The sequence below is a fragment of the Talpa occidentalis genome, unplaced genomic scaffold (assembly GCF_014898055.3).
Source record: "Talpa occidentalis isolate TD23 unplaced genomic scaffold, MPIMG_talOcc4v2.1 talOcc4.4, whole genome shotgun sequence".
Taxonomy (NCBI): Eukaryota; Metazoa; Chordata; class Mammalia; order Eulipotyphla; family Talpidae; genus Talpa; species Talpa occidentalis.
The window spans coordinates 76,823,543-76,849,945 of NW_023604295.1; the positions used below are offsets into that span (position 1 = coordinate 76,823,543).

General features: G+C 34.9%; 1 protein-coding gene across 1 annotated transcript in view; it reads right to left on the bottom strand.

Annotated features, from left to right (window-relative positions):
- Nucleotides 1–274: 274 nt before the first annotated feature.
- Nucleotides 275–26,403, bottom strand: part of PRKCI (protein kinase C iota) — a 69,835-nt gene continuing 43,706 nt past the window's right edge. The window contains exons 7-18 of the mRNA XM_037525714.2: nucleotides 25,541–25,595; nucleotides 24,456–24,514; nucleotides 20,420–20,596; nucleotides 19,890–19,987; nucleotides 18,848–18,934; nucleotides 16,904–17,039; nucleotides 12,691–12,778; nucleotides 11,551–11,676; nucleotides 10,320–10,399; nucleotides 7,420–7,509; nucleotides 6,926–7,041; nucleotides 275–2,903 (exon numbers count right to left, since the gene is read on the bottom strand). Of these exons, the coding sequence (XP_037381611.1) occupies nucleotides 2,816–2,903; nucleotides 6,926–7,041; nucleotides 7,420–7,509; nucleotides 10,320–10,399; nucleotides 11,551–11,676; nucleotides 12,691–12,778; nucleotides 16,904–17,039; nucleotides 18,848–18,934; nucleotides 19,890–19,987; nucleotides 20,420–20,596; nucleotides 24,456–24,514; nucleotides 25,541–25,595 (1,200 nt within the window). The 3' untranslated portion in view covers nucleotides 275–2,815. The remainder of the gene's footprint in view (nucleotides 2,904–6,925; nucleotides 7,042–7,419; nucleotides 7,510–10,319; nucleotides 10,400–11,550; nucleotides 11,677–12,690; nucleotides 12,779–16,903; nucleotides 17,040–18,847; nucleotides 18,935–19,889; nucleotides 19,988–20,419; nucleotides 20,597–24,455; nucleotides 24,515–25,540; nucleotides 25,596–26,403) is intronic.

Sequence of the window (26,403 nt, forward strand, 5' to 3'; positions counted from 1 at the left end):
GTTTCAACTTGCTTCCATTTAAAAACTAATTAAAATGTTCTATGCTTAACTGATTTAAACTAATTTGTTTTCTAATGGAAGAGATGCATAGAAAGGTGAATTTAAAAATACACTGAACAATATTTTAAGAATATATGTCTACAATATGGCATCAGAGCTAGCAGATGCTGCTTTAAGAATAGCAAAATTCCAAACTCTAAAATCTTCATTTTTCTTCTTTAACAAATTTTGATGCACTTTTGTTCTTACACAAATGTGAAATGCTACATATTAAAACGTTTCAATCCTGATGAGTATTAAACATTTTATTTAAAGATTTTAAAGTAAAAAAAAAAAAAACAAAACAAAACCAGGTACACAAAAACATTGTATTATAACCATGGTGGTATTTCTACATGACAAAAATCAAAGCAAAACAAAATTTTAAAAGTAAATGTACAGGTACTAAATAAGCATAATACCTGATAGCCAATTCAGGCTGCATTTACATACAATGATCTGACTACATGTTTATGCAAAGTAACCATTCTGTCAACTGCCTTATCCCCTGGCGAGTATTTTTAGAGAATTTTTACATAATATAAAAAGACTTGATATGGCACTTAAAAACTACAAAAAACAGAACACAAAAACACATTTGTAATCCAATTCTATATAAAACATATACAGTAAATTTACTACCTTAAAAAAAGATTTAAAAACAAAGACTCCTTGAATAGTGGCTAAAACCTCATCGTAGAAAAATGCTCAACATTTCTAACATTACCGGTAGCAAATTGATGGACTTCTTGTTCTGATTGAATTTTTGGAGAACATGTCTAACTTAAAGCAATTCATTCAAAATTTATGTTAAAATTTGTAGATGACAGTAACTCACTGCCTACCCCATCTCAAAATATTTAATCATGAATACTCTTGAATATTTAACAAAATAAAATACTGGACAAAATAAGAGTAACTTTAACAAAGTGTTTCTTAAAATAAGGTCTTGTAACTGGGTGGGCCCAGTAAATGTGCATTTTAAACAAACTTGCTCTGTGGTTATTTCCTATTCTAAAATTTGAGAACTAATGTCTTAGGGAAACAGCACCACTTGAAAGCAAGATCATAAATATATTCCTGATATAGATATCAGAGTTTTCTACAAGTTTATGACTTGAAGTGAATACTGATTTTTGTTTTAAAAGAAACGTCAGGTATTAAGAGAAACATGTATCTCTTCAACATGTGAATATATTCAAACATTTTCCACTGAGGTTTTCATAGCTTTCAGACTTAGATAGATGAGGAAAAGAGTATATGGCCAGAAACTTTGGAAAAACTACATTTCTAATGAAATGTAGTATCCTTTAAAAAAGAAAAATTATAAAATGCCTATAAATTTTAAAACATCTTAAATTTAAGACTAAATAGTTTCCTAAAATTGAAATTTTATGAAGATTGGATAATTGTGAGTAATTTAAATGATCATGGTTAAGTTCTTTCTTATAAAAAAATATTTTAAAAAGGATGCTATCTCTGATATCTTTAAATAATAAACATTGCTAAACATTAATATTAATAAAAATAATATGAAGAACTCTGCCCCTGAAATGTATTCCATTCTGTATTACATGTTACGTACTTAAAAACTCACATAAGGAGCTAAAACTGTGATGTGTATGAGAACATGTGTGTGTCCTGAACATTTATTCATTTTTATTATTTTTCTTGGACTTCATTTAACAACCTACAAACTAGGTCCAAAAAACATGGATAACATGGCTTTGGGATAGAAATGAGTTTAATTAAGACACTATTTGGAAGATAAATTATTTTCTCAAAACTAAATTTTAAGGAAAAAAATAGTATACATTTTGTCTCCACTGGATAATTGGAATGAGCTTACAAGTTTGAAAACAAGTAAATGCTTCCTTATTATTTAAGTCAAATCGCAAAAAGCAACTGTGGAGTTTCCATTTGAGGAAATAAATATTACCATTTCATTTTTCTGTGTCTATTTCAAATTTCTATTTTTTCCTTTCTATCTACTGAGAAATATTCCATTCAACTGCATCCTGGGTTCTCTAAACTACAAACACCCTAGTTAAAGTTCTGGCTGAAGGGACAAACTCAGAAGCTAACCCTTTAATATACGCATAAATCACATCAGTTTTTCAAAAACAGCTGATGATGAAAGCAATTTAAACAAACAAACAAACAAACAAAAACCTGTGTTTTCCCTCAAAGGGAATCTGTATTTCTTCATTCTAAGCAAACAACACCTTTTAGTACCAATTGGTTTAATAACTGTTGTCTTAACCATTAATTTAACGATTCAAGACAATAAAATTATTATTGCTGAATTTTTAAACACAAAGAACTCAAACTATAGGTGATAAGACAAGTTGTTATATTTTGAGTTAACCTTTTATTCCAAAAGTAAAAGCCAATTAAATGACTTAATTTACTTAAATGACTTAACAAAGAATAACAAAAATCATGAGGTTTATGATGTAATCCCACTTAAAGCAACAGATACCCTTTTTTAAGCAGTGGTAAGAATTTCTTTTAAAGAGACACTTTCGTTACTCATCAGTAGGCTGCTAGATTACCAGTGTAACTATTTTTTGACACAGTTGTCTGGAAACTAGTTTCAACTTTTTTTATAGTTAAATGCAAATGTAATAACTGACTCATTTAGTTAACAACAGAAGATAATAATGAGCGTTTTTTGGTTGATGGCAAATATAAAATGGTTCACTGTATCCAGGCTGGAAACTTTATCCATGCATTAAAGAGCAACACAGCAAAATGCAAAGTTGAGAAATGAGGATCAAACACATTCTTCTGCAGACATCAAAAGAGGATTGATATACTCAAAACCTTCAAATTCAGACTGATCAATCTTCCTCACAATGTCACTGTTGGAAAAAAAATAAATTAATTTTCATAATCCAGATTTCTTCAACTTTTAATTAAAATGGCAAAATAAGATTAAAAAAATTTGTATAAATTATGGGGAGAAAAAAATCAAGTTTTTAAGATTAATCCAAGACATTTTCTAAAAGAATCAAGAGTACTAGGGCTTCCCCGGTGGCGCAGCGGTTGAGCGCTGGGTTGCAAAGCTGCCCGCGGCCTCTGCGGCGCCGGTTCCATCCCCGGCTGCTCCCCGGCCACCGGAGGAGGGTCCCACATGGCGCACAGACCTCTCCTGCCGCCCCCTGCTCCCCTCAGCAGTGTATTTCGGTCCTTCTGCCTGCTCTGCTCCCTGCTCTGGCTCTGGTGAATTCTCTCACCCTCCCGCGCTTCTGACTGTATACCCAGTGCTTGTATAAATAAATAAAAATAAATCTTAAAAAATGTGTGGACATTACCCTTTTTAAAAAAAAAAAAAAAAAAAAAAAAAAAAAAAAAGAGTACTAAATACTAAAAATCAATAAAGACTAATAATCCCACAGCAGGTTTAGAGTCAAAAGGTAGTCTAAAGTGAAGACTGGGACTAAAAAGGGCACAAATTATCACATTCTGTTTAATCTTAACTAGGGTTTTGATCAGAGTAACATCCTAATTACAGGTGACATCCAGGTCTGAATTAGCATTCAATTTAGTAGTCACCTCACTGGCCAGACAGAAGATGGTGAGAAGGCCCAGAAGTTCCCCAAAAGGAAAAGGCAACAGGAACCAGTACACTGAAAGACCTGAAATAAATCCCTGGACTGCCAGGAGGTAATGAGTCGTGGAACAGAGATGTTGACATTCTGTTACACTGAGCTTCTAGTTTAATATGCAAAGGAGTACTATCAAATATTTTAATGTTTAAATGCACACAGCATACTGCAGAAGACAAAGTTACACATCTACAGTCCCTTCCTTCAAGGAGGGAAGGTACCTTATATAACAACGAGAAAGCAGTACCTACTAGTTTCAACCAGGACAAGCTAAGTCCTTTCTAACCATAGTTCTAAAGAAAAGGACTTCTTGGAGAAATCCAGAAAGGAAGCACTCATTCCACAAAGACTGAATGGAATTATGAAATTATAGTAAGTCTGGGGAAATAAAAGTGATTTATTATGGCTGGAGCATAGGAATAGAAGGATATTAATGGCAGATGAAGTTGGAAGGGAAATGATGACTCAAAGTCAGTGATGTTTACATTGAGAAGGTTCATCTTGATCTATCAAAAATCTGCTTGTGTGTGAGGTAACTCTGAAAGGCGGAAAAGGTTTAAACAGGTAAAAATGAAGGAGGAAGACAGAGGAAATGGCACTAGCAAAGGTACCAGCACATTACTGGTCAGTGTGGGAATGGTGAGTGAGACTGATCAGAACTCAGCTTTTATGCAGAACATAGTGAGACATGGATAGAAAATCAGGGTTGGAGGAGACAATTAGGAGCCTTACATATTTTATCTGCTCAGCAATGTAGGAGTTATTGAAGATTTCTGATGGAAGGAGCTAAAGGATTGGGGTAGTACTTGATGAGGTGTACCGAATGGACTACAGTGTAAAGGACAAGACCAATTAGTAAGATGGTAAAATATTCTAGGTGTGACTTGAAAGACATCTGAACCGGCAATGGGAACAGAAAAAAAGGATCTGATACAAGTGATAAAGGAAAAATAGGCAAGGACTTGGCAGATGAAGGTATTACATAGTCTGTTACTGAAAAGAAGTCAACAATCACATTTTGAATCTGGATGCAGGAATAAAAGGTGGTGCAATGTGCAGGAAAAGGTAAATAAAAAACCAAGAAACTGAGAACAATAAAAAAAGAGACCACAAAAGGTCATTACTTCAATTTTAGACTTCGTATGTTTGAGATGCTTGTCTATATAAACTAAGGGAGAAATTAAATAAGCAGATGGAAATGCAGCCTAGGGAGAGATCAGGGCAGGGACTAAGCACCCTAGAAATTACTGCTCACTTATTCTTCATAGCAACCTTGTGAAGCGGACAACTGAGCAAAAGGCTCAGAGAATAAATGATACTGTCAGAAACAATGATTAGCTAGTAAGTGTTGTGTGACTGACTTACATCTTGATCATCTTTGAATGTCTAGGACTTAGCGTAGTGCCTTTTTCTTTATAACTGCTTGCCAATTTAGCTAAGCGTCATTTAAATAGATGGTATCCATGCTATAGGGCTGGCTAAATCCCCAAGGTACAAACGAGTTATACAGCAAAGAGAAAGATGTCATAAACAGAATCATGGAACATCCTATTCTCAAGGGGGTTAGGGGAAGAAATGACAAGTGGATACAGAGATGAAGCAGAACCAGGATGGGGAGGCCAACCAATACAAGGCCATGAGTGCCAAATGTTGTACAGTCATCAGGGGAAAAGGGTACCGATCAAAAAATGTTTTAAAATTTAGAAATTAGGAAATCAATTCAACCTTTGAAAGCTGCAGAAGCAGGGTAAGCTGCAAGGGGTAAAGTGCTGGTAATTAGTCAAAGACTATCAATATTGACTAGTCTGGAGGAGCTGGATAAAAATACTGCTTATTTTTCTTTTACGATGAGCATTTATTATTTTTTAAAAAGCTTGATGATGAAAATAAAGTGAGAAAAAAAATGTAGTGGTTCAAAGTACTAAGGTTCAGGGAGGGAATTAGAATATCTGAGCATGTTTGCAAAAAGAGGGAAATAAGCTGAAAAAGAAATAGGAAAGAAACTGGAGTAATAAGATAACTGAAAAATGAAATCCTAGAGGAAACTAAGGGAACTTAGGTAAATAGGAAAGCACCCCCTCCAAAAGTGGGATAGCCTCCCAAGAATAATGAAGAAAAAATGGTTGAGGAGAATTAGAGAGCAATTCTGAGATGCAAGGTGACCTGGTGACAACTGAAAAGGGAGTAAATCCATACCAGGGATGTCTCAATCCTTGCTGTCCAGTTCAGGCAAGGCTAATCCATTAAGAGTAACAGAGGCAGGGGTAGGACTAAAGGTTTATGAAACGTAGAGACAGTTTGGAATAGCTGCTGTGAAGATTGTGATAAGAATTAACAAGATAGAAGTAAAATGAATAAACAGTAAAGGTCTCCTTGAAATTAAAGAATGAATTGTAATGACAGGAAAATGATCAACATTATTCTAAATCATATCTTACAAGAAGCAACATAAATACAAAACAGCATGTCTGATCACTGCTATAGCTAGACTTGATAAGTTGATGTGATCTGAAAAATCAATTGGCAACATATATCAAGAACTTTAAAAAATTTCATATCCTTTGTCAGACAAAACCAAACCAGTAACAAACCCTAGAAAGCTGCCTGTAGTATTGAGGCTCCCAGAAATGGATGGGAAGAGGAAGTGCCAGTGGGGAGGGGGGTCCAATGGCCTATGCTAGAGGGCATCCTGGTGGTGGGTGTGGTAACATACATCTGAATGAGTGATGCTATTCCTCTAAATCATATGCAGTGCTGTAAAACTGTTACTTTCATCAAATTTTCAAGCCCTTTGACCTAGTTCCCTTTCTAGGAATCTGTCTTCAGGTAATACCCAGAAAGTCAGACAAAGATGGCCATCATCAAAATGGAAAACAATTGGAAAAACAGTGGAAAAACAATTGGAAAAAAAAACAACTAGAAAACAACTGGAAAAACAGTGGAAAAACAGTGGAAAAAGCACAAGCCTTAGTCATTCTGGGTTTGAAACCTGGCTCTGCCACCTGATAGCTGTGTAACTACTTAACCTCTCTCTGAGACTCAGTTTTCTCATCTGTAATATGAAGAGGATAATTGGATTTACAAGGCTGTTGCGAGAAAAAGAGTAATGCAAGCAAAGTAAAGTAGAAACTGGCAGCTATTATAATTTATTATAGTATAATGGATACAAATATCCTGTAACTGAGTAGTCAAATAAACTATGGAAACACTGCTTGGCCACTAAAAATGGGTCTTTCAAAGAACTTTTAAAAATATTTGTCTATAGAACTACTTACTCATCATCTGGAGTGAGCTGGACAGGTTCATTAGTAAACTGAGAATCAAAGTTGTCCAAACCAAATTCCCCAGAAATATTTGGTTTAAAGGGAGGTACCACCTGCTTTTGCTCCATCTAGAAAGAGATATTGGATGACAGTTCAAGCCTGTATTCTTAGAAAACTTCCACCTCTACATTTTTTTCCTGCCTTCAAATGTTTCCCATCATATTAAAGTGAGTCTCTATGGTCCCACAGTATCCACAATGATCAAAATATTTTACAAGCCTCAACACTAATACAGGTCTCAATAATATTATAACCAGTTCCACTAAATTAATAATTCTAGGCTTTTATTGTCTTAAAAGCTTTTTTAAAAAAGCACACTAGAAAATGGGCTTTAAGTTATTTTAATTTGTATATAACAATTTTTCAACATTCTTTTACGATAATAAAATTTGGCCCCAGAAAATAATAAAATCTAGTAATACAGAAAAGAGTCAAAATTTACATACCATATCCCAATCAACATTTCGGAAAAATGGGTGTCCCTGAATATCAGCAAATCCTGTTTGAGGATGACAACCCAACCGTTCCTTTGGGTCCTATAAGTGGAAAGAAATGTTTCAAGAATTGCGTGAATATCATGCTTAGAAAAACCACCTTTGTAATCTATGTTTCAAGTCCATTATATAACACCTTTATGTCTGAAATCAGAATGGTCTACCTTTTCTTACTAGAAAGTTTAATACTAGACTCAGATGATTATCTGGAGTTTGTGACAAGTAAGACTTCCTCATGGCTCTCTATCTACCAGAATAATCATCACTCCTTGCTAAAGAAAAATGGAAGGAAAAAGAGTAGCAAAATCATTTGACAGCACCCAGCTATTTCTTTGGCATAGGTTACAGTAAGAGTCAAAATATGCAAAACCCCAAACTTCAACATATGCTTGTTCTTAGCTCAAATTAAAAGCTTATGCCCTAAGGCCTCCCCGGTGGCACAGTGGTTGAGCACTGGGTTGCGAAGCTGCCCACAGCCTCTGCAGCAGGGGTTTGATCCCCGGCCACCAGGTGAGGGTCCCACATGGCGCGCAGACCTCTCCTGCTGCCCGCTGCTCCCCTCAGCAGTGTACTTCGTCAGTCTTCCTGTTCTGCTCTCCGCTCTGACTCTGGTGAATTCTGTCACCCTCCCGCATCTCTGACTGTACCCAGTGCTTGCATAAATAAATAAATTAAAAAAAAAAAAGCTTATGCCCTATTACAGCAACAACCTATGTACAATAATGATACAATCCATTATTATCTGAATATAATGGACTAGGAAGGGGTCTACAACCTATTAAAAAGCCTTGGCTATTCATTACTGGGAATGAGAACATGTCCCCATTTTTCTTTCCAATAAAAGGCATTTTAGGGGCCTCCCTGGCGGTGCAAGGGGTTAAGCACCTCACTCTGAAGCAATACGCAGCCTCTGCAGCACAAGAGTTCGATCCCGGGCCAGCCAGGGAGCAACCCACATGGCGAAGCAGACCTCTCTTGCTTCGCCCACTGCTCCCTTCAGCAGTGTATTTTAGTCAGTCTGCCTGTTTTGTTCCCCGGTCTGTCTCTGGTGAATCCTTTTACCCACCCACCCCCGCCCCCTCCCCGCCCCCGCAACTCTGGCCTGTGTCTAGCTCTTGTATGCATAAATAAATCTTTTTTTTAAAAAAGGCATTTTATTTTTGCATATTAACACCTCTCATCTTTATTTTTCACTGTATTAAAGCTTAGGCTTCCCATTTAAATCTTTTTTTTTTTTTTAAGACTTATTTATTTATTTATACAAGCACTGGGTACAGTCAGAAGCGCGGAAGGGTGAGAGAATTCACCAGAGCCAGAGCACAGCAGGCAGAAGGACCGAAGTACACTGCTGAGGGGAGCAGCGGGCAGCAGGAGAGGTCTGCGCGCCATGTAGGACCCTCCTCTGGTGGCCGGGGAGCAGCCGGGGATCGAACCAGCGCTGCAGAGGCTGCAGGCAGCTTCGCAACCCAGCGCTCAACCACTGCGCCACTGGGGAGGCCCCTACCATTTATTTTAAAGTAAAATTTATAATTGCCGAGACCACTGTGAAGCAGTAAGATTTATGTGTTTTGTTTAGCCCTGACACTGAGCTTCAAAATTCTTTGTAATTTACTGATTGGAGTGTCTTCTGTTACTCATAAAAAGTCCCTTTCAAACACACCTGAGTTTATGCTAACAAATGGCTCTTGATGAGCCTCCTGATCGCTTCAGGTTGGGGATGGGTTACCAAGGGAACCAACCATATGATTAGAGGGTTGGAACTTTCATGTTCATTTCCAGAGGTGCTGGAAATTGGGCTCAATTATCAGTGGCCAATGATTTAATCAATCATGCTGTATAATAAAGCCTGCATAAAAACCTCTAAACCACAGGGTTAAGAGAGCTTCTGGATTTGCAAACATATCCAAGTGACAAGAGGGTGTGCTACCCCAACTCCACAGGCACAGAAGCTCCTGTGCTCAGGACCCTTATGGACTTTACCCTACGTACCTCTTCATCTGGCTGTTTATTTGTGATCTTTATAACAAACTGGTGACAGCAAATAAGAGTGTTTTCCTGAGCTCTGCAAACCGTTATAGCAAATCATGGAAGCTGGGTGTATGTGGGAACCCCTGATTTTGTAGCCAAGTCAGACAGAAGTGTGGGGTATCTGAACTAAGAATGGTCTTCTGGTACTGTGCTTTTAAACCTAAAACCTGTGCTTTTAAACCTGGTGCTAATTATGGGTAGTTATTATCAGAAATAAACTGTAGCACACTCAGTTGGTATCCAGATAGTTGGAGAGCTGGCGTTAGAAGTGTGATGAGTAAAAACAGTTCAGAATGATCGCAGATACTAAAAGCTCTTCTAACCTATCAGCTACATCAAACAATTGCATGGTATTCAGAATTTTTAAAAGCCAATAACACATTTCATTTCTTCTGAATTTTATCTAATTTTAGGATTTTAGACATGAGAATTTGTAGGGAATGCTATAGCCCCAAATGCTCAGTAAGTAAAGAAATTCTGTATACACTAATCCAACTGAAAACTAGAGCTGAAAGTACAACTGAGGATCCTCACAAAGATTCAATTTTCCCCTAATTGAATACATGGTATAGACCACCATTTACATTAAAAACACCACATGCAATATATAGCTGGAGGTAAATTATATTGGCAAAATGGAAAGGAAAACTTATAATAAGGAAAACTTGTAAAACTAATGCTTTGAAATTGCTCTTTGGTAAAGAGGCAAATTCTAGACATAATAGAAAAAGTTATACGCTGCTATTCTAGAATTTAATTGTACTTTGCCTGAACCTCCACTTATACAGAGATAACCCACTAAAGATTTTGTACATGATTTATACCTTGTTGAGAAAACTCTTCAGGACACTTGCAGCTTTTACAGACAGTGAACGTGGTATGCGAATTTGTTTTTCCAAAATAACTAGAAAGATAAAATTGATGGCATTATATTTAACTTTCACATGGCTTTAGTCTAAGTTTTATAATGAGATATTTAAGACATTCTAGTAGAAAAATTGAGGCATTATATAGACTATCTAACAGCTGTGTACTTTCCCCATCCCATTCTCAGTCTTGAACAGCAACACTGTTTTTATCATTTATATACATGTTCTATTTTTTGACTACCTTATTGTTCCTCAGTTTCCCTATCTGTAAAATTGGAATAAAAATAATACCTGTTTCAAGAGATAGGTTTAGAGGAGTTAGTATTTACAAAATGCTTGGCACATACTGCATATAGTATTATATTCTATTTCAACGAACACTGCTACATTACTCCCCAAAGATGTGTCTGTTTTCATTTCCACCAGCAGACTAGAAGAGTTCAGCTGCTCCACGTCCTCACCAGCACTGCTATTATCAGACTTTAAATCTTTTGCCAAATGAATGCCTATAACATAGCAGCTCATTAATGTTTTAATGTGTATACCACTCCTAATTACTAGTGAGGCTGAATGTCTTTCCATATATTCCAGGACCCTGGAATTTTTATTTGTCCTATTATATGAAATCTCTACTTAGTTCCTGTGACGGTTTTAAGTATTAAATGGCATTAAGGCAGAATTTTATGGCAGCCTTCACACTTCTTTGACTATATACTGGGTTTTGGACTGTGCTTGTTTCTTTTTTCCATTCAATTCTTTGTATTGCAACCATGGAGCCTCTTTTTTCACCCTTTGATCCCTCTTATCTTCTTGGTACTCTATTTTCCCCCCTACATTGCTTTGGACCACATTGTTCTATGAACTCAATCTCTGGGTCCAGGTGAAAAGACTTTGTCCTCTCTCACCACAAGATTTCTTCTTCCAACCTCTACTGATATACAAACTGAAAGAACCTCTTTGTTAGTTTTTGAGTAGGAGAAGGGAACTGACAAATGAGACCGAAGACTACAGAGGTAGGAAGGATGTACCTAAATAAATAAATAAGTAAAAATCAAAGCCTCAAATTAAGTAAGAACTGTATGGTCCAGATTATTTTTGTTCTTACTCAAAGCATTAACCTGAGGTGCTCGTCTGTGCTCTAGAATGGGTTATTCACAGAAAATTGCTATAAAGTAGCACAAATTACCTTGGAAGAGATAATCCTCTGTGTTTTGATCAGGATTATCAGAGCTCCCAACAATATCAAATGGAGACCTTCCTGCCATCATCTCAAACATTAGTACTCCAAGAGCCCACCAGTCAACACTGAAACCTTTAGAAAAGAAATTTTAGATCAACAGATTATCTACTCTGCATTCTTGAAAGTCAGTTAATTTGAGATGCATGCATAACACAATGAAAAAATAAATGTAATGAAAAAGTAACATCTACATAAATGCATTATAACTATCATGGTAGACAGGCATGGAGGATTACAGAACAGCTATCAATGGGGGGTTGGGGTAGTGATGTGCGTAAGACGGAGTACCTAAAAGAAATTTTAAAAAGAAAATACAGGAAATGAAACACAAGTTTCTTTTTCCCAAATATGAGGGTAATTTCATGCCCTATATCTAATATTTTGTTTTGAGGTGAGAATTATATTAAATTTGGAATATTCATCCTTATTCTGAAGCTTGATCTGCCAGCTGATTAAAAACCCATGAAGGACCTTGGAGTTGGACTGTGAGCAGCTGTCAGAAGTTCCCCTTCTCCTTTACATCTGTTGAATGCAAAGGACCACAACCCAAATGTCTTTGTAGGTAAATCCTCTGGACATTGATAAACAACCACTCTTTCCATAATCTTTCAGACTTTTTGAAGAAATATCCCAGGTCATTTGAAAAATCTTCCAAAGGTTCATGATTCCAGAGTCAAAAAGCTGAAATTTAAATCTCTGCCACTTGCCTGCTCTATGAATTTGGGCAAGTTATTTAGACTTTCTATACCTCACTTTCCTCATCTGTAAAATGGGAATTAACAGTGCTTACCTTATAGGACTGTTGAGAGGATTAACTTAGTTAACATATGTAAACTGCTTATAATAGTGCCTGAAATACTTTAGTGGTTGCTAATAATAAAATATTATTCAAACTGTACCCTCCCTCTGCCACCATTATGCCAAGGTACCACTGTTTTCAATTTCAGTATTTAGGGTCTTCATGTAGGTTTTAAGGGGAACAAAAAAGGCTTAATTAATGAAACCAATACATGCTGCAATGTAACTGTTACCACATTTACCCACCCTTCTAGCACATAGAGAGAATACCATCTATTAATTTATTACCATAGTCTTCTCCTCTTAAAATTTCTGGAGCAATGTAATTGGGAGTACCACAGAAAGTGCTGGTTGTATCTCCTGGCCGTAATCCTTCCTTTATTAAAAAAAGAAAATAAGAAATAATTTCCAAAATTCTGGTTAAATTTACCTCTTTTATTTCCTCTATCATTAGGTTCAGCATCTACAGGTAATATATTAAGCTTAATCATCTATTGCCACTAAATAGCCTATTTTAGATGTTGGCAGAGTCAGTTAAGATTAAAATTCCATTTAAAAACTATATTAAAAAATTTAATATAAAAAATTTAATTACATTAAATGAGTAAAAGAAGCCATATTTCATGAAAAGAAGCAGCACTTTAAATCTCACTTATAATGGTAATTGCTAATGTCATGATGCTTCCTTTCTGGTGTTGTTTTAAAAAGGCACAAATTTTGGGGGGTTCTATTTTTAATAGAACTACAGGATATAGGATATTAAAGCAACACACACTAATATGTAGAAATAGAGAAACCACAGAGTAACAAATTGAGCAACCACTAAAAAGTTTTAAAACTTGTATATACCTAATAACATAGTCTCAAAAGACAGAGTAAAAATGGACAAAATAGAAGAAAATTCACAATCTCTGCTATGGAGTAAATGCCTGTGTGCCCCCCAAACTCACATGTTGAAGTCCTAATATGATAGCACTGGAGGTGGGGCCTATGGGGGGGTAAATAGGTCATGGGGGTGGTGTCCTTTAAGAAGATAGAAGAGGTCTGGTGTGCCATGTGGGTTAGCTCCCTGGCAGGAGATCAAACTCATGCTGCAGTGGCTGGCATCAATCCTTTGCTAATGCTGAGACTTGAACCCCTGCACCACCAGGGAGGCCCTGGTCTACTAGCATCTTGATCTTGGACTTCCCAGCTTCCTGAACCATAAAATAAATTTTTGGTTTTGAGGTATCTAGTATGGGCCTCCCTGGTGACCTAGGGGTTAAGTCTCAGCACTATCACCACTATGGACTGAGTTCAATACACAGCCGGGGAGCTGACCCACATATAGCACAGCAGACCTCTCCTGTCTCATCTGCTGCATGCTTTAGCAGAGTATTTCAGTAGATCTGCCTGTTCTGCTCCCCACTCTGCCTCTGGTGAATCTTCTCACTGTCCCCCCTCTCACACCTCTGGCCTACACCACAGTTCTTCTATCCCAAAAAAATAAAGTAAGCTACCTAGTCTATGATATCTTATTATATCATCCTGACCTGACAACACAATCCCCAATCACACAGATAAAAAAATAACAGGAAGCAGAAAAAGATTTACACAAAAGTTTGGGCCAAAAGTAAATATAACAGGGCTTCCCTGGTGGCGCAGCGGTTGAGCGCTGGGTTGCGAAGCTGCCCACAGCCTCTGCAGCACCGGTTCGATCCCTGGCTGCTCCCTGGCCACCGGAGGAGGGTCCCACATGGCGTGCAGACCTCTCCTGCCGCCCGCTGCAGTGTACTTCAGTCCTTCTGCCTGCTCTGCTCCCTGCTCTGGCTCTGGTGAATTCTCTCACCCTCCTGCGCTTCTGACTGTACCCAGTGCTTGTATAAATAAATAAATATTTAAAAAAAGTAAATATAACATATAGTTATAGATACAGTGATACAGATATAAACAGAGAATATGCACACACATGTATGTGTAGAGAAAGGAGAAAATCTCAGACACCTTACATGCAAACAGAGATTACATATCCTTTTTAAAAGTAAATGTGGGATATGGACCAAATACTAAGTCATAAAGGAAATTGCAATATATTTCAAAGAATCAATATCAGTCACACCTTTCTCTAGTTACAAGGAAATTTAATAAGAAATAAACAATAAAAAGATAGTATAAAACAGGGTGAATAATATTAAACATACAACTAATAATCTTTTTTAAACATTATAAGTATTTCTTATGTGATTACATATTAACAACTTCTTATTAACAACTACATTAACTCAACTATATGTAAGTTTCTCATATTTCACTATTTCTTGGATTATATGGTAAAAAATTCCAACGGGGGAGAGGAGAAATACCCATTAAAAATCCAGCCTTCCTTACAGTCCTGTCCCTATACACCTAGCTCCAAATATCTAGAGGCAAACATTGTTTGTTACAAGGTCATTAGGGGTCCCTCTAGTGATATTCTAGGCACAGTGAGTGCATTTTTCTTCAAATTTTACTCTATTATATAAAACTCTGCTATAAACATCAAGAAGAAATATTTAGTAACATGTTGTGATGCCAAGAATTTTTTGATTCCTAATAGGGATATGCTATTTTTATATACTCTAAGAAAATTAAATATGACTTAAGTTGTTTTGTATTAATGGCAATGGCTTGACATAAAGACTTATAGTAAATGACATACACTTTCATGGCAAGGGATGCAATCTGTTAACTCATAGGAGAAATAATTCTCTTGTTCACTGAACATCTGATGCAGGCCCATTAGATAATTTTACCTATAACATAACATCACAAACCTTTAAATACTGACTCTAAATCGTAAAATAACATTTAAATTCTTGAGGGATTCACTTCTCATAAGCTTTAATGTCACCAGGGTATAAATGTATTAGCAAACGAAGCAACAAAGTACTGATAGTAAAGTCTTTGAAAAGAAGTTCCAAGCTAAATGTCTTTTCCCACTAATTAAACTAAGCAGTGGGGAGAGAGGGAAGACAGAAAGAGAGGTAGGGAGACAACCAATTTAAAGACCTGATAAATAAAACTTTGGAAGATTTATCAAAGATATTGACCAACTGATCGAGGAGCTCTAGAAAGAGAATATATAACAAATCAATGTTATTTTTCAATAAATTCAACAAAAGATTAACTTTTTTCTAAAAATATCTTCCAGGCAAAACAGAATCCCCAATTTCATTGAAGAGGGGAAAAAAAAAAAGACAATATAAAAAGAAAGGAAAATCCTTATTTTGTGAATTTCATTATATAAATAATGCATGTCCATTAAAATGTCTCAAGTATGGAAAAGGTTTTCTTTCCATGCTGATTGCACTCTTGCAAACATGATGAACATTCTTAAAACCTACTGGAGCATGCATGCTTCAATCCCACAAAAGGGACATAATACAAGTAGGGAGAGATTCTGTCTGCCCAGGTGAAGCAGCATCATGTCAGAAAGCAGAATGGCTATGGTGGGCAGACTAAGCCAATTTTTCAGAAAAAGGCTAACACTTACAAAGATTTGAACTGAGAGTTGAATGCATTGAGCCCAACTGCAGATATAAGAATATGCTGGTTATTAAGAGATATAAGCATTTTGAACTGCGGGAACATAAGAGAAAGGACCAAGTGATATAGTTCTAAGTTTCATCTTTTGTATGTTACAATGACAATAAAATCTTGAGATTATGTTCAATTAAAAAGTAAATGAGTGATAGTACACAATACAGTAATATGTGACAAGTTACATAAACATAGAATTAGAAACTTTTATACTTTAAATCTTTTTACATATTAAGTACTTTATGTATATTTATCATAAATTATAGCAAAAAATGTTTATAATAAATCTTTCCTCAGACAAAATATTTACTCAGAATAACTCAACAGGTAGAATTACTGGATCAAAGAATATGGCTATCTTTGAAACATCCTCTCAAGCTGCTTTTCAAAAGGTTGTAACAATTTGCACACTTACTAATGACATGAGAATGCCTGTTTTATTAAACATATATAGACTATTGTAATTTTAAAACCACGCTCTGACATGCAAAAAATGTTTTATGTGAGGGGAAAAAATTAAAAAGAGACAAGAAGAGTAATTAAACTTCTTATTCTGACCTATTATACTTTATGTCAGATATTTAAACTTCAAATATAAAAAATGTAAGACTTTTTAGGAAAATCTTGAATACATTATTTCAGAGTTACTACTGGAAAATCAAGTAGTTGTGCAAAAAGTAGTGGGATTTTTTAAAATTTTCTTCAGTAGTATTATAACTTTCAAGACAAAAAGTTACAGACAACAAAAAGTAATTAACTGTTACAGCATATAGAACAAAGAAGATGTGGAATTTCATGAATGGTTAAGAAATAAGTGGAATTGCTTTTGGATACCAAAAAGTATCCTAAACAAAGCAGCAATCATTTCCCCATCTTTAAAGTTATTTTACCAAGACAATTTTATTAGCTGCTGACACTTTAAATAACTAGAAATTTCCCTCACCTTACACATGCCGTAGTCAGTAAGTTTAATGTGTCCTTCAGAGTCCAGCAATACATTGTCCAATTTCAAATCTCTATAAATTATCCCTCGTTCATGAAGGTAATTTAATGCTAGACTGATTTCTGCAGAGTAAAATCTAAAATAAAGAATAACTCATTTGATTCAAATTTTTAAATCGTGGTAAATTTCTAGAGAAAGGTATTTAAGCCCTACTCTTATCTGTAAATAAAAACATCAAATCACATAAAAAGATCTTTTTTTCTACCAGTGCTTTTAGGAACTAATACCAAAAAACAAACTGAAGTACCACTTTGAAAAAATAGAGACAAAAAACACAATCATACAAGTTTCAGTCTAAATTAAACTGTGACTTCTCATAAATGTATTTCTTTCAAAGTCACAAATACAAGAATCTTGTTCTTTGGTGAACCTCATACACACTAGTCCTATAACTATAGGCAAAGTTGTATGTACATGTGCACACATACATTTTCTAAAGTGTTGCCATGGTTTTTATCATTTCTCTAAGGGACCAATGACCTCTGAAAATGCTAAAACCACTGATTGGTCTTGAATAGAAAACACTAGTCATTCAGAACATTTGTCAACTAAAAATCGACTACTCGAACCATAAAACCATGCAACAATTTCAAAAGAAACTATCCTGTAACCATAATATTTAATAGTAAAGAAAGAACTTTTAAAAACTCCAATCGACTCTTTCATATTAACCAGAACGTCTGACCCAAATAGTGAAATGGAACACTCAAGCAAGTTCATGGCTTCTTTGGTGAATGTTAACACTATCAGTCAGGAGAGACAAAGCATACACCTTCCAGCTACTTAATTCTATGACTAAAGAACTTAAGCCCTTAACCATGCTTTAATTCCTAAAAAACAAAACAAAACAAAACAAAACACGAAGATGGTACAGAAGTGTTGGCACTTCAATATAGTAAAAACTAGACTACTTTCCCCCAAGTCCAACTGAACAAACATGAAACAAATACTGGTTATGTTTATAATTCAAAATATCATATGTGGTTTTACTATGAAGGGTAACCATTTGATAAAGCTTATATAAACAATATACACAAGGTAAATTAAAAATAAAAACCTTGGCCTTAATATTAGATTAGTGCATTTTACACCTTTTTTTTTTTGGTGAAATTAAAGGATATTTTCTCTTTTTGACAAAAAATAATCAATGAAATAGTAATTTTTAGTAAATGTTATTTTTAACAATGAAGTCTCTTATCTTTGTTACTAATTTAATAATGACATGCATACATAAGTTCATATGCTTCACTTTACCATTACTCTTATGAAGCAAAAAAGGTTGGGTTATTGCTGAGTTTAAAAATCTAAAACAAAACGTGGTACTCATGGACTAAATTTACCTAAGACCATCTTCCCCACCTAAATCCCTCAACATAGAAACAATTTACAATGTAAGGTCACAAAATTAATACTTAACATTTTTGTTCTAACCATGTATGGTGTCAGAGGGAAAAAGCCAAAAGCAGAACATTTCAGAAATTCTAATTACAGGAAGAATAATCAGAATTACGTAACAGTTTAATGAAATTGTTTATTACTCTCAAATAAATATAATAATCTGCTGATGGCAAAATTGTCAAATAGAGATCACCAAAAACCTGGTAAGATTAATAACTGCAAATCCATCAATTATATCGGTGGCTGATGTTGATTAGTCAAAATATTTGGAAATAATTGGATTTAGCAGACTAACAGTTTCCCCTTTAATATTGTTTACACCTCTCAATTATTTATAAATACATAATTGTATATGTGATATATGCTACATACATGTTATATATTATAATACAAATTAACTTTTAGTTTAGCCTATATATGACCCACAAAGAACTAATTATTTAGCCAAAGGCACATAAAATGCCCCAATACAAACAATAAAGTTACCTGGCATGTTCTTCCGGAAGTTTTCTTTGTCGCTGCATATGAAACATTAAATCTCCTCCATTTACATATTCTATAACGAAGAACAATCTAAAATACAGGAGAGACATAAAACCAAGATCTAAAATAAGGTGGTATAATTTTGCATTTTAAACACTACAGGAATCAGTCACAACACAGAGAACATTCCTGACTTATCTTGAACAATTCCAGGAATTTGGTGGAAACAAAGGGTAACTGAAGTAGAAAGCTATTTAGTAACAGATAATATAGTAAACTAGTAAGCTAGTATGATAATAATTCTGGAACCCTCTACTTCTAAAGTATTACCGCTTTGTAAAAACAAGAGTCACTCATTTCCAACCCAATTTTAGCTTTTACAGTAAGTAATTTACAACTGTTACTAAAGGTAAAGATGTCAGACTTCTTTCACCTACTTAAAACTCCAGGAAACTCTAAGTCATAAATGTAGAATCTTGGGGATATTTAAAAGGTTGAATTTCTGATGCCATAATTATGACCTGGTTGGTTGTTTTTTTTTTTTTTTTTTTCACCTAAAGCAAGTATTTTCTTTCTTTCTTTTTTTTACTTTCTGTTTTAAACATTTTATTTTATTTATTTATACAAGCACTGGGTACAGTCAGAAGCACAGGAGGGTGAGAGAATTCACCAGAGGCAGAGCGGAGAGCAGAGCAGGCAGACTGACGAAGTACACTGCTGAGGGCACCAGCGGGGGGGCAGGAGAGGTCTGTGCGCCATGTGGGACCCTCACCCGGTGGTCGGGGATTGAACCAGTGTTGCAGAAGCTGGCCCCAGCGCTCAACTGCTGCGCCACCAGGGAGGCCCGCAAGTATTTTCTTTAATGCAGATCCAATATTAAATTGATATCACTGGTTAGCATATGAATGGCAGGAGATTATAAGCAAAGAAATGCTTTGTCTGTCTTATAACTTCTACTTCAGGAATTATAATAGACAGGGTTCGTAAGTGTAATATACCAAAATGTGTAAAGCCCAGGATTCATTACATTATCTTTTAATCTTACCTACTTTCCGTCTGAAAACAAGAATGCAGCCCAACAAGAAAAGGATGATTGGATGCTTGCTCAAAAACATGCTTCTCTGTCTGTACCCAATCAATATCCTATTGTAAAATAAAAGAAATCTATGTCAAAATGAAATATCATCAAGACTAATGATAAATTTGTTCTTAGCAATTCGATTATCACAAATGCAATTATTAACTAACTGGGATAAATATCAAAAGATTGCTAATCGTGAAGCATAGTTCATCTACAAAGAGAAAAACACAACCAGTAAATCTCAATATTATGAAGTAGTCTAAAAATTTTATAAAGCTCAAGTACCTTCCCCTGATATAACATGGTTTGATTTTTATTTTTTAAAAGATCTAATAATCATCAGATTACTTTAAGTATATGCTGTGTAATCTGAAGTGTATAGTTAGAAATGTAGATGTAGTAATAATAATAATAAGGTGGGAATATTGAGGTTTTTCTGTAATAATACAGTGAGGCCAGTTTAACAGCTTTGAAGTAATCATCACTGTGCTTACCTCATCATCATTGACAAGTTCTTTTTTCACAACTTTCATTGCATAAATACGATCTGTTTTTTTCAATCGTACCAATAGTACTTTGGCATAACTTCCTCTTCCTATTACCCGGAGTAAATCAAAATCCTGAAGACCTAAACTGGAAGAAGCTTTGCCACTTTCCCTTGTGTTCATTGCCTGTTAAGAACATTTATATCAAAGAGTTACACCTTGGAGGTATCTTGCATAATACATTATACTTCTAACAGCTATAATATTGCATTGAATATTTTCTGATTGAAGTTAGTAATTCTTTTCTTACATCACTCCAAACCACGCTATCTAACTACTAGAGAGGGAGAATGAATTTATGAGTTGCGGTCAGAGTGGTTCTGATAGGAATGAAAAGGGAGTTGAAATCTGAGAAATGTCAAAAGATGTTTTAAAAATGACCAATAACTTTTGGGGTGGGAGCAATGTGAATGCATGGAAAAAATAAAAAGACACAAATTTTGAAAACTGGAGATACCACTAATAGAAAATAAAGTATACGAATGGACTAAGATTGACAGAGCTGTTGAGATACTGAGTTAGGGTTTTTACATTGAATTTAGAAGTTATAATGGGATATAAGCTCGGTATATAAAATCTGAGTTAGTGAGAGGATATACTCAGAGCCATTTTTGAAAGCAACAGGCAAAAAGAAGCAGGAGGAAGTTAAATTAATGAAAAACATTCTCATACATAAAACCAAAACTCATTTGGAAGGACAGATTCACAGCTAGAAAGTTAAGCTTCTGGTAATTTCAGAGACAACTGAAGATAATGTTTTATAATAACCTGCAAAATCCCCAGAACACAAATCAACAGGTGTATCCATTAGAATTAAAGATTAATTTTCCAAAGATAACAGTATCAAGAAAAGCAAAGAGCAACTTTTGAAAAAGATAAACCAGTAAGCACAAAGCAGAAAGAAAAGTATGAAAATGGAAGGAAACAATGATTCAAAAGGTCCATCCAGAAAAATACTTAGAAATAATAATATCATCTGGTAATAAGGATAAACATAAACAAAGAGGAGTAAAGAGAAATCAGATTAAGGCAGACTAAGAAAGAAAAGAATAGTGAGGAGATGACATAATGTATGTACTTTAAATATACTCAATTGGAAACTATAAAAGAGAATCAAAGGAAACAAAAGCACAGTACCTTCACAGAAACAATGAGGCTGAATGAAATGACAGAAGCCAGTTAACAGTAGAATGTCACCTTTCAAGGACCTAAAATAAACCATGCTGACCTAAAATTCAATACCCTGTAAAAATAGCCTTCAAAATGACAGTGAAATAAAGCCATTTAGGCAAATAAAAACTAAGAAAATGCACGATTGTAGGCTCTATTTAAAGGAAATACCAACTTGAGTTTGACAAGAAGATGATTTCAACTGGAAGAACAGAGATGCAGGACGGAATATAGAAAAAGATAAAAGGTAGATAAACCAAATAAAGACTATTTAAAAACAGTAGCATATACACATACAGAATTTTAAAATATGATAAAAATGGCACCAAAGACAGGAAGGAGGGATAAGCAAACTGAAAATATTCTCAGGTCCCCGAATATTCTAGGAGATGGTAGAAATATTAACAATTTATATTTAATTTAAGTAAGTTCAGGAATTAAGGCACAATCTTTGGAACAACCAGTAACAGAATAGCAAAAGAATGTAGTTCAAACTAAAAAGATATAATATAAATATACAAAGTTTTGATGAGAATGTAGAACAAACCAAACTTACACACATTGTTAATGAAAGTATAAATTGATACAAGCACTTTGAAAACTGGCATTATTCACTGAAGCTGAATGCACACATGACTCAGGAATTTCACTATGTATCTAATGAAATGTTGACAGTTATATGCCTAACAGAAATGTTTAAATATATGTGTCAAACTATATTTATTGGGATTATCTAGAAGGGAAATTGGCAACAGAATAAATTGAAATAACAATGAAAATAAATGAAAGACTGCCATCTGAAACAAGGCTGAATCTCACAAATACAATGCTGAGCAAAAGAAGTCTGGCACAAAAAGGATACATGCTGTCTGAATCCATTTCTATCATGTTGGGGGGGGGGGAGGGAGGCAAAACTAATCTGTGGTATTAAGATAATATTGTTGTTAAATCCTGCGGTTACCTGTAGGGGAGGAGGGAGTATTAGTGACTGGGAGAAAGTCCCAGAAAGGCTTCTGCTGGTCCAATCTCCTGATCTGGTTGGTCATTACATAGTGCACATCTGTGAAAAATTATCTAGCTGTATACTCATGATTGTGCACTTTTTGCATGTTATTCTTTAAACATATATTAAAAATCTTGAAGACTGGTGGAGAGCATCGTATAGTAACATATACATTTAAAGAGTTATGGACCTTTATCCTAAAACATACAAAACTTTAATACTACCTCAATAAAATAAATAATAAAAAACTAAGAGAGTAGGAAATAAGATTAAATCAGTAACCAACTGCTGTTTTTAAAAATAATACAACAGTGAGGGAAGTGGGTAGACAACACACTTGCCATATACTGACCTTGTTTTAACTGGGTAATTGATACAGATAAAGTAACTTTATTACACGGTTTATTTTCACTTATGTTTGAAATCTTCTATAATAAAAAGGTGGATTTCTTTTAAAAAGGTAACCAATAGGCGAGTAAGACATCACACACTTATCAAACAAATACTGAACCAAGTAAGGGGGGAGATTGAGTGAATGAAACCTTTCAAGACCAGAAATATAGAGAGATGAAAAATTCAGGGGGCGTCCCTGGTGGCATAGGGGTTACATTTCAGCACTATCACTGCTACAGACTGAGTTTGATCCCTGGCAAGACCAGGGACCTAACCCACATATGGTGTAGCAGAGCTCTCCTGTCTCACCCACTGCTCTTCTTAGCAGTGTATTTCAGTAAATCCGCCTGTTCTGTTCTCCACTCTGGCTCTGGTGAATCCTCTCACCCCCCCTCACCTCTGGTCTATACCCCAGTTCTTCTATGTCCCCCCCAAAATGAAATATTGAAAGACAGAGGTATAAATATTATAGATATCTAGAAATGATTAAAACAGGCTGCCTCCTAGAAGTTAAAATATTAGTGTGAGGAATGATAAATCTTTTTCGCTGCAAACTTTAAAAAAAATAATTATCATTTTAATGAAATACTTTTTATAAAAAATTTGTTTTAAAAAACTTACAAAATATTTCATAAAAAAAAAAAAAATAGGGGCAGTTAAGATGCTTAATCACTTATACTTTAAACAAATTGCCCAAAAAATATAGGCTCTAATGTTAAGTGAAGTCAGAAGGAGAAAGACAAATACTGGGTGGTTTTATGTGTGGAATCAGAGAAAGCAAACAAAAGGTCAAAGACAAACTTTGAAAGCTGACCAGAGATCTGAGGCATTGGGGGAGTGGAAGGAGAGGAGAAAAGGAGAGGTAAAACAGGAGGAGGGAGAACATATGGACTATGACTAAGGCTACCAGAGGGAGATGTGGTGGGGTGGAAGCAAAGGAGAAAAGAGGGTCTAATGCAGGATTGCTGGGGTTTTGGTGGTGGGAGAGGTGAAATAAACTACATCTGTAAAGGTGTGAATCTACATGGATAAGACATATATTATAATGTAAATCAACATCACCGCAAAAAATATTAACTATGAAAATATATATATAGGATCTATGATATATTTAAGCAATACACCTAAGTATTCTAAACACCCTTTTTAGATACATCATAAGTTTTAGAGGATGCTATCCTAAATTGAAGATAAATTATCCTACTATATTCTTAATTTTAATTAAATTTTAAAAATTTAAAGATTTTAATTAAATTAGTAACTTATTCAATTAAATCAAACTTTGGAATCATTAAAAAATATTGCTGCATTTTACCATTATGACATAAAATATAAGTAAATAAATTTGCCATATTTCTAAACTGTCGGGTCTTATTAAAAAGCTGATGACATAATGTATAAAATAACAATTTATCTTACCTCCTTTTCTTCACCAACTTGGTCCAAACTCTCATGACTTGAAGGATTATATGGAATTACTAAAACCCCAATTCCAAACAAAAGAAAAAAAAAAAATCATCCATTAACTGAATTTGATTAAAAAAAATTTTTTTTTCTCCCCATTTTACAGTTTTTATTTCTGAATAAGTTTTCATCGTTTAAAAGTAAGTATCTGTCCTAATAACAAATTGCATTTAAATGAGCTAAATACTAATCTTCAAAGAAAGTAAGGAGAAGAATCAATCAGTAGTCAATACTATTTTAACAAATATTTTTGCTATTTTTTAAACATTTCTGTTCTTTAAAAATTAATCCAACAACTTGTGAAAGAATGATTCTATAAACCCTACTAATTTTGTAGCATGACTAAACATTGAAGATCTCTGGTTTTCATGCCTCATTTCCTTGGTACTCAAAATGCTGCTGACTACCATACCTCACAGGTCAAGAAAATAAATGATGAAGATGGAACTCTAGTCTTCATTCCCTGAAGCTTACCTGGACACTAAAATCCTACATTCATATAATCAGCAGCCTCCATGAATAAGAGGTTGCATTCTGTCTTCCCAGAAAAACTCCTTTGCCTTCCTTTTCTTGATTCAGCCCAAATCATGATGCTCTGCTTCATTTTACTGCTCTCCAAATATCCCAAATACATATTTAAGGTTTGTACCTATTTGGTGTTTTAAATAACATGATCTATACTGAATCGCTATCTTTTACATAATTTTTATTTTTGATAATAAAACTTATAAAAACATGACCCACAAAGTCAGTATATGTAGTCAGTATTGAAAAAAAACTAGGTATGCTGAATTTAAAGGGATCTAAAAAGAAACTTATCTGAATTAGACAAGTCATTTGTTATAGTTTACCAGTCATCCTTTTCAAATGCTAAATGTGCTTTAAATATTGTGACTGATATTACCACTGCAAAATATAGTTACCTAATTTTTATCTGGGAAGACAGTATATATTTTAAACTTGGGTAAAAGAGTCACCTAAAGAAATCTTAAAATGATACTTTGTTACTGAACAATGGTTCATGCCACTATTATTCTTACCTGTTTGTGCATGTTCTGAATGCATGGATGACTGATCTATGGTCATGAGCGGTTCCTACAAACATTTCCAAAAATAGGGGAATTAGTGGATTCTTTTAAATCCCAATACCTCTTTTAAATCCCAATAAGTCCAGAAGCAACATTATTTCTATGAGAACTGGCATATTAAACTTTAAACTTCAAAGAACGTAACTTGTAAAGTGAGGATTCTATTACTAAATTTAAGTTATTATTTGTTATTTATTATATCTTAATTAGCATCTTAATTATTTAAACTATTTACCACTATATTAAATTTATTTTTAATCTTATTTTATGAAACCATACAATATTCTTGTAAAAGAGGTAACGTCAGTCACATTTTACACATAAGAAAAGAAATATAGGGCCTCCCCGGTGGTGCAGCGGTTGAGCGCTGGGTTGCAAAGCTGCCCGCAGCCTCTTCAGCGCTGGTTCAATCCCCCACTGCTCCCGGGCCACCAGAGGAGGGTCCCACATGGCGCGCAGACCTCTCCTGCCGCCCGCTGCTCCCCTCAGCAGTGTACTTCGGTCCTTCTGCCTGCTCTGCTCCCTGCTCTGGCTCTGGTGAATTCTCTCACCCTCCCGCGCTTCTGACTGTACCCAGTGCTTGTATAAATAAATCTTTAAAAAAAAAAAGAACTATAAAATTAGTTACAGGTTATCAATCAAAAATCAAATTAAGCTCCCATGTAGTCTAATGTGTTTCTCTTCTATGCTACATATTCTCCGTTTGAGCTCCACATATTCACTTTAAGTCTTTGGCTGAGGCAGAGAGACAGACTTCATGTCTACAAACCTCTTGAAATTATATGTAAAATACTGTGGGTTTCCCATTATTTGAA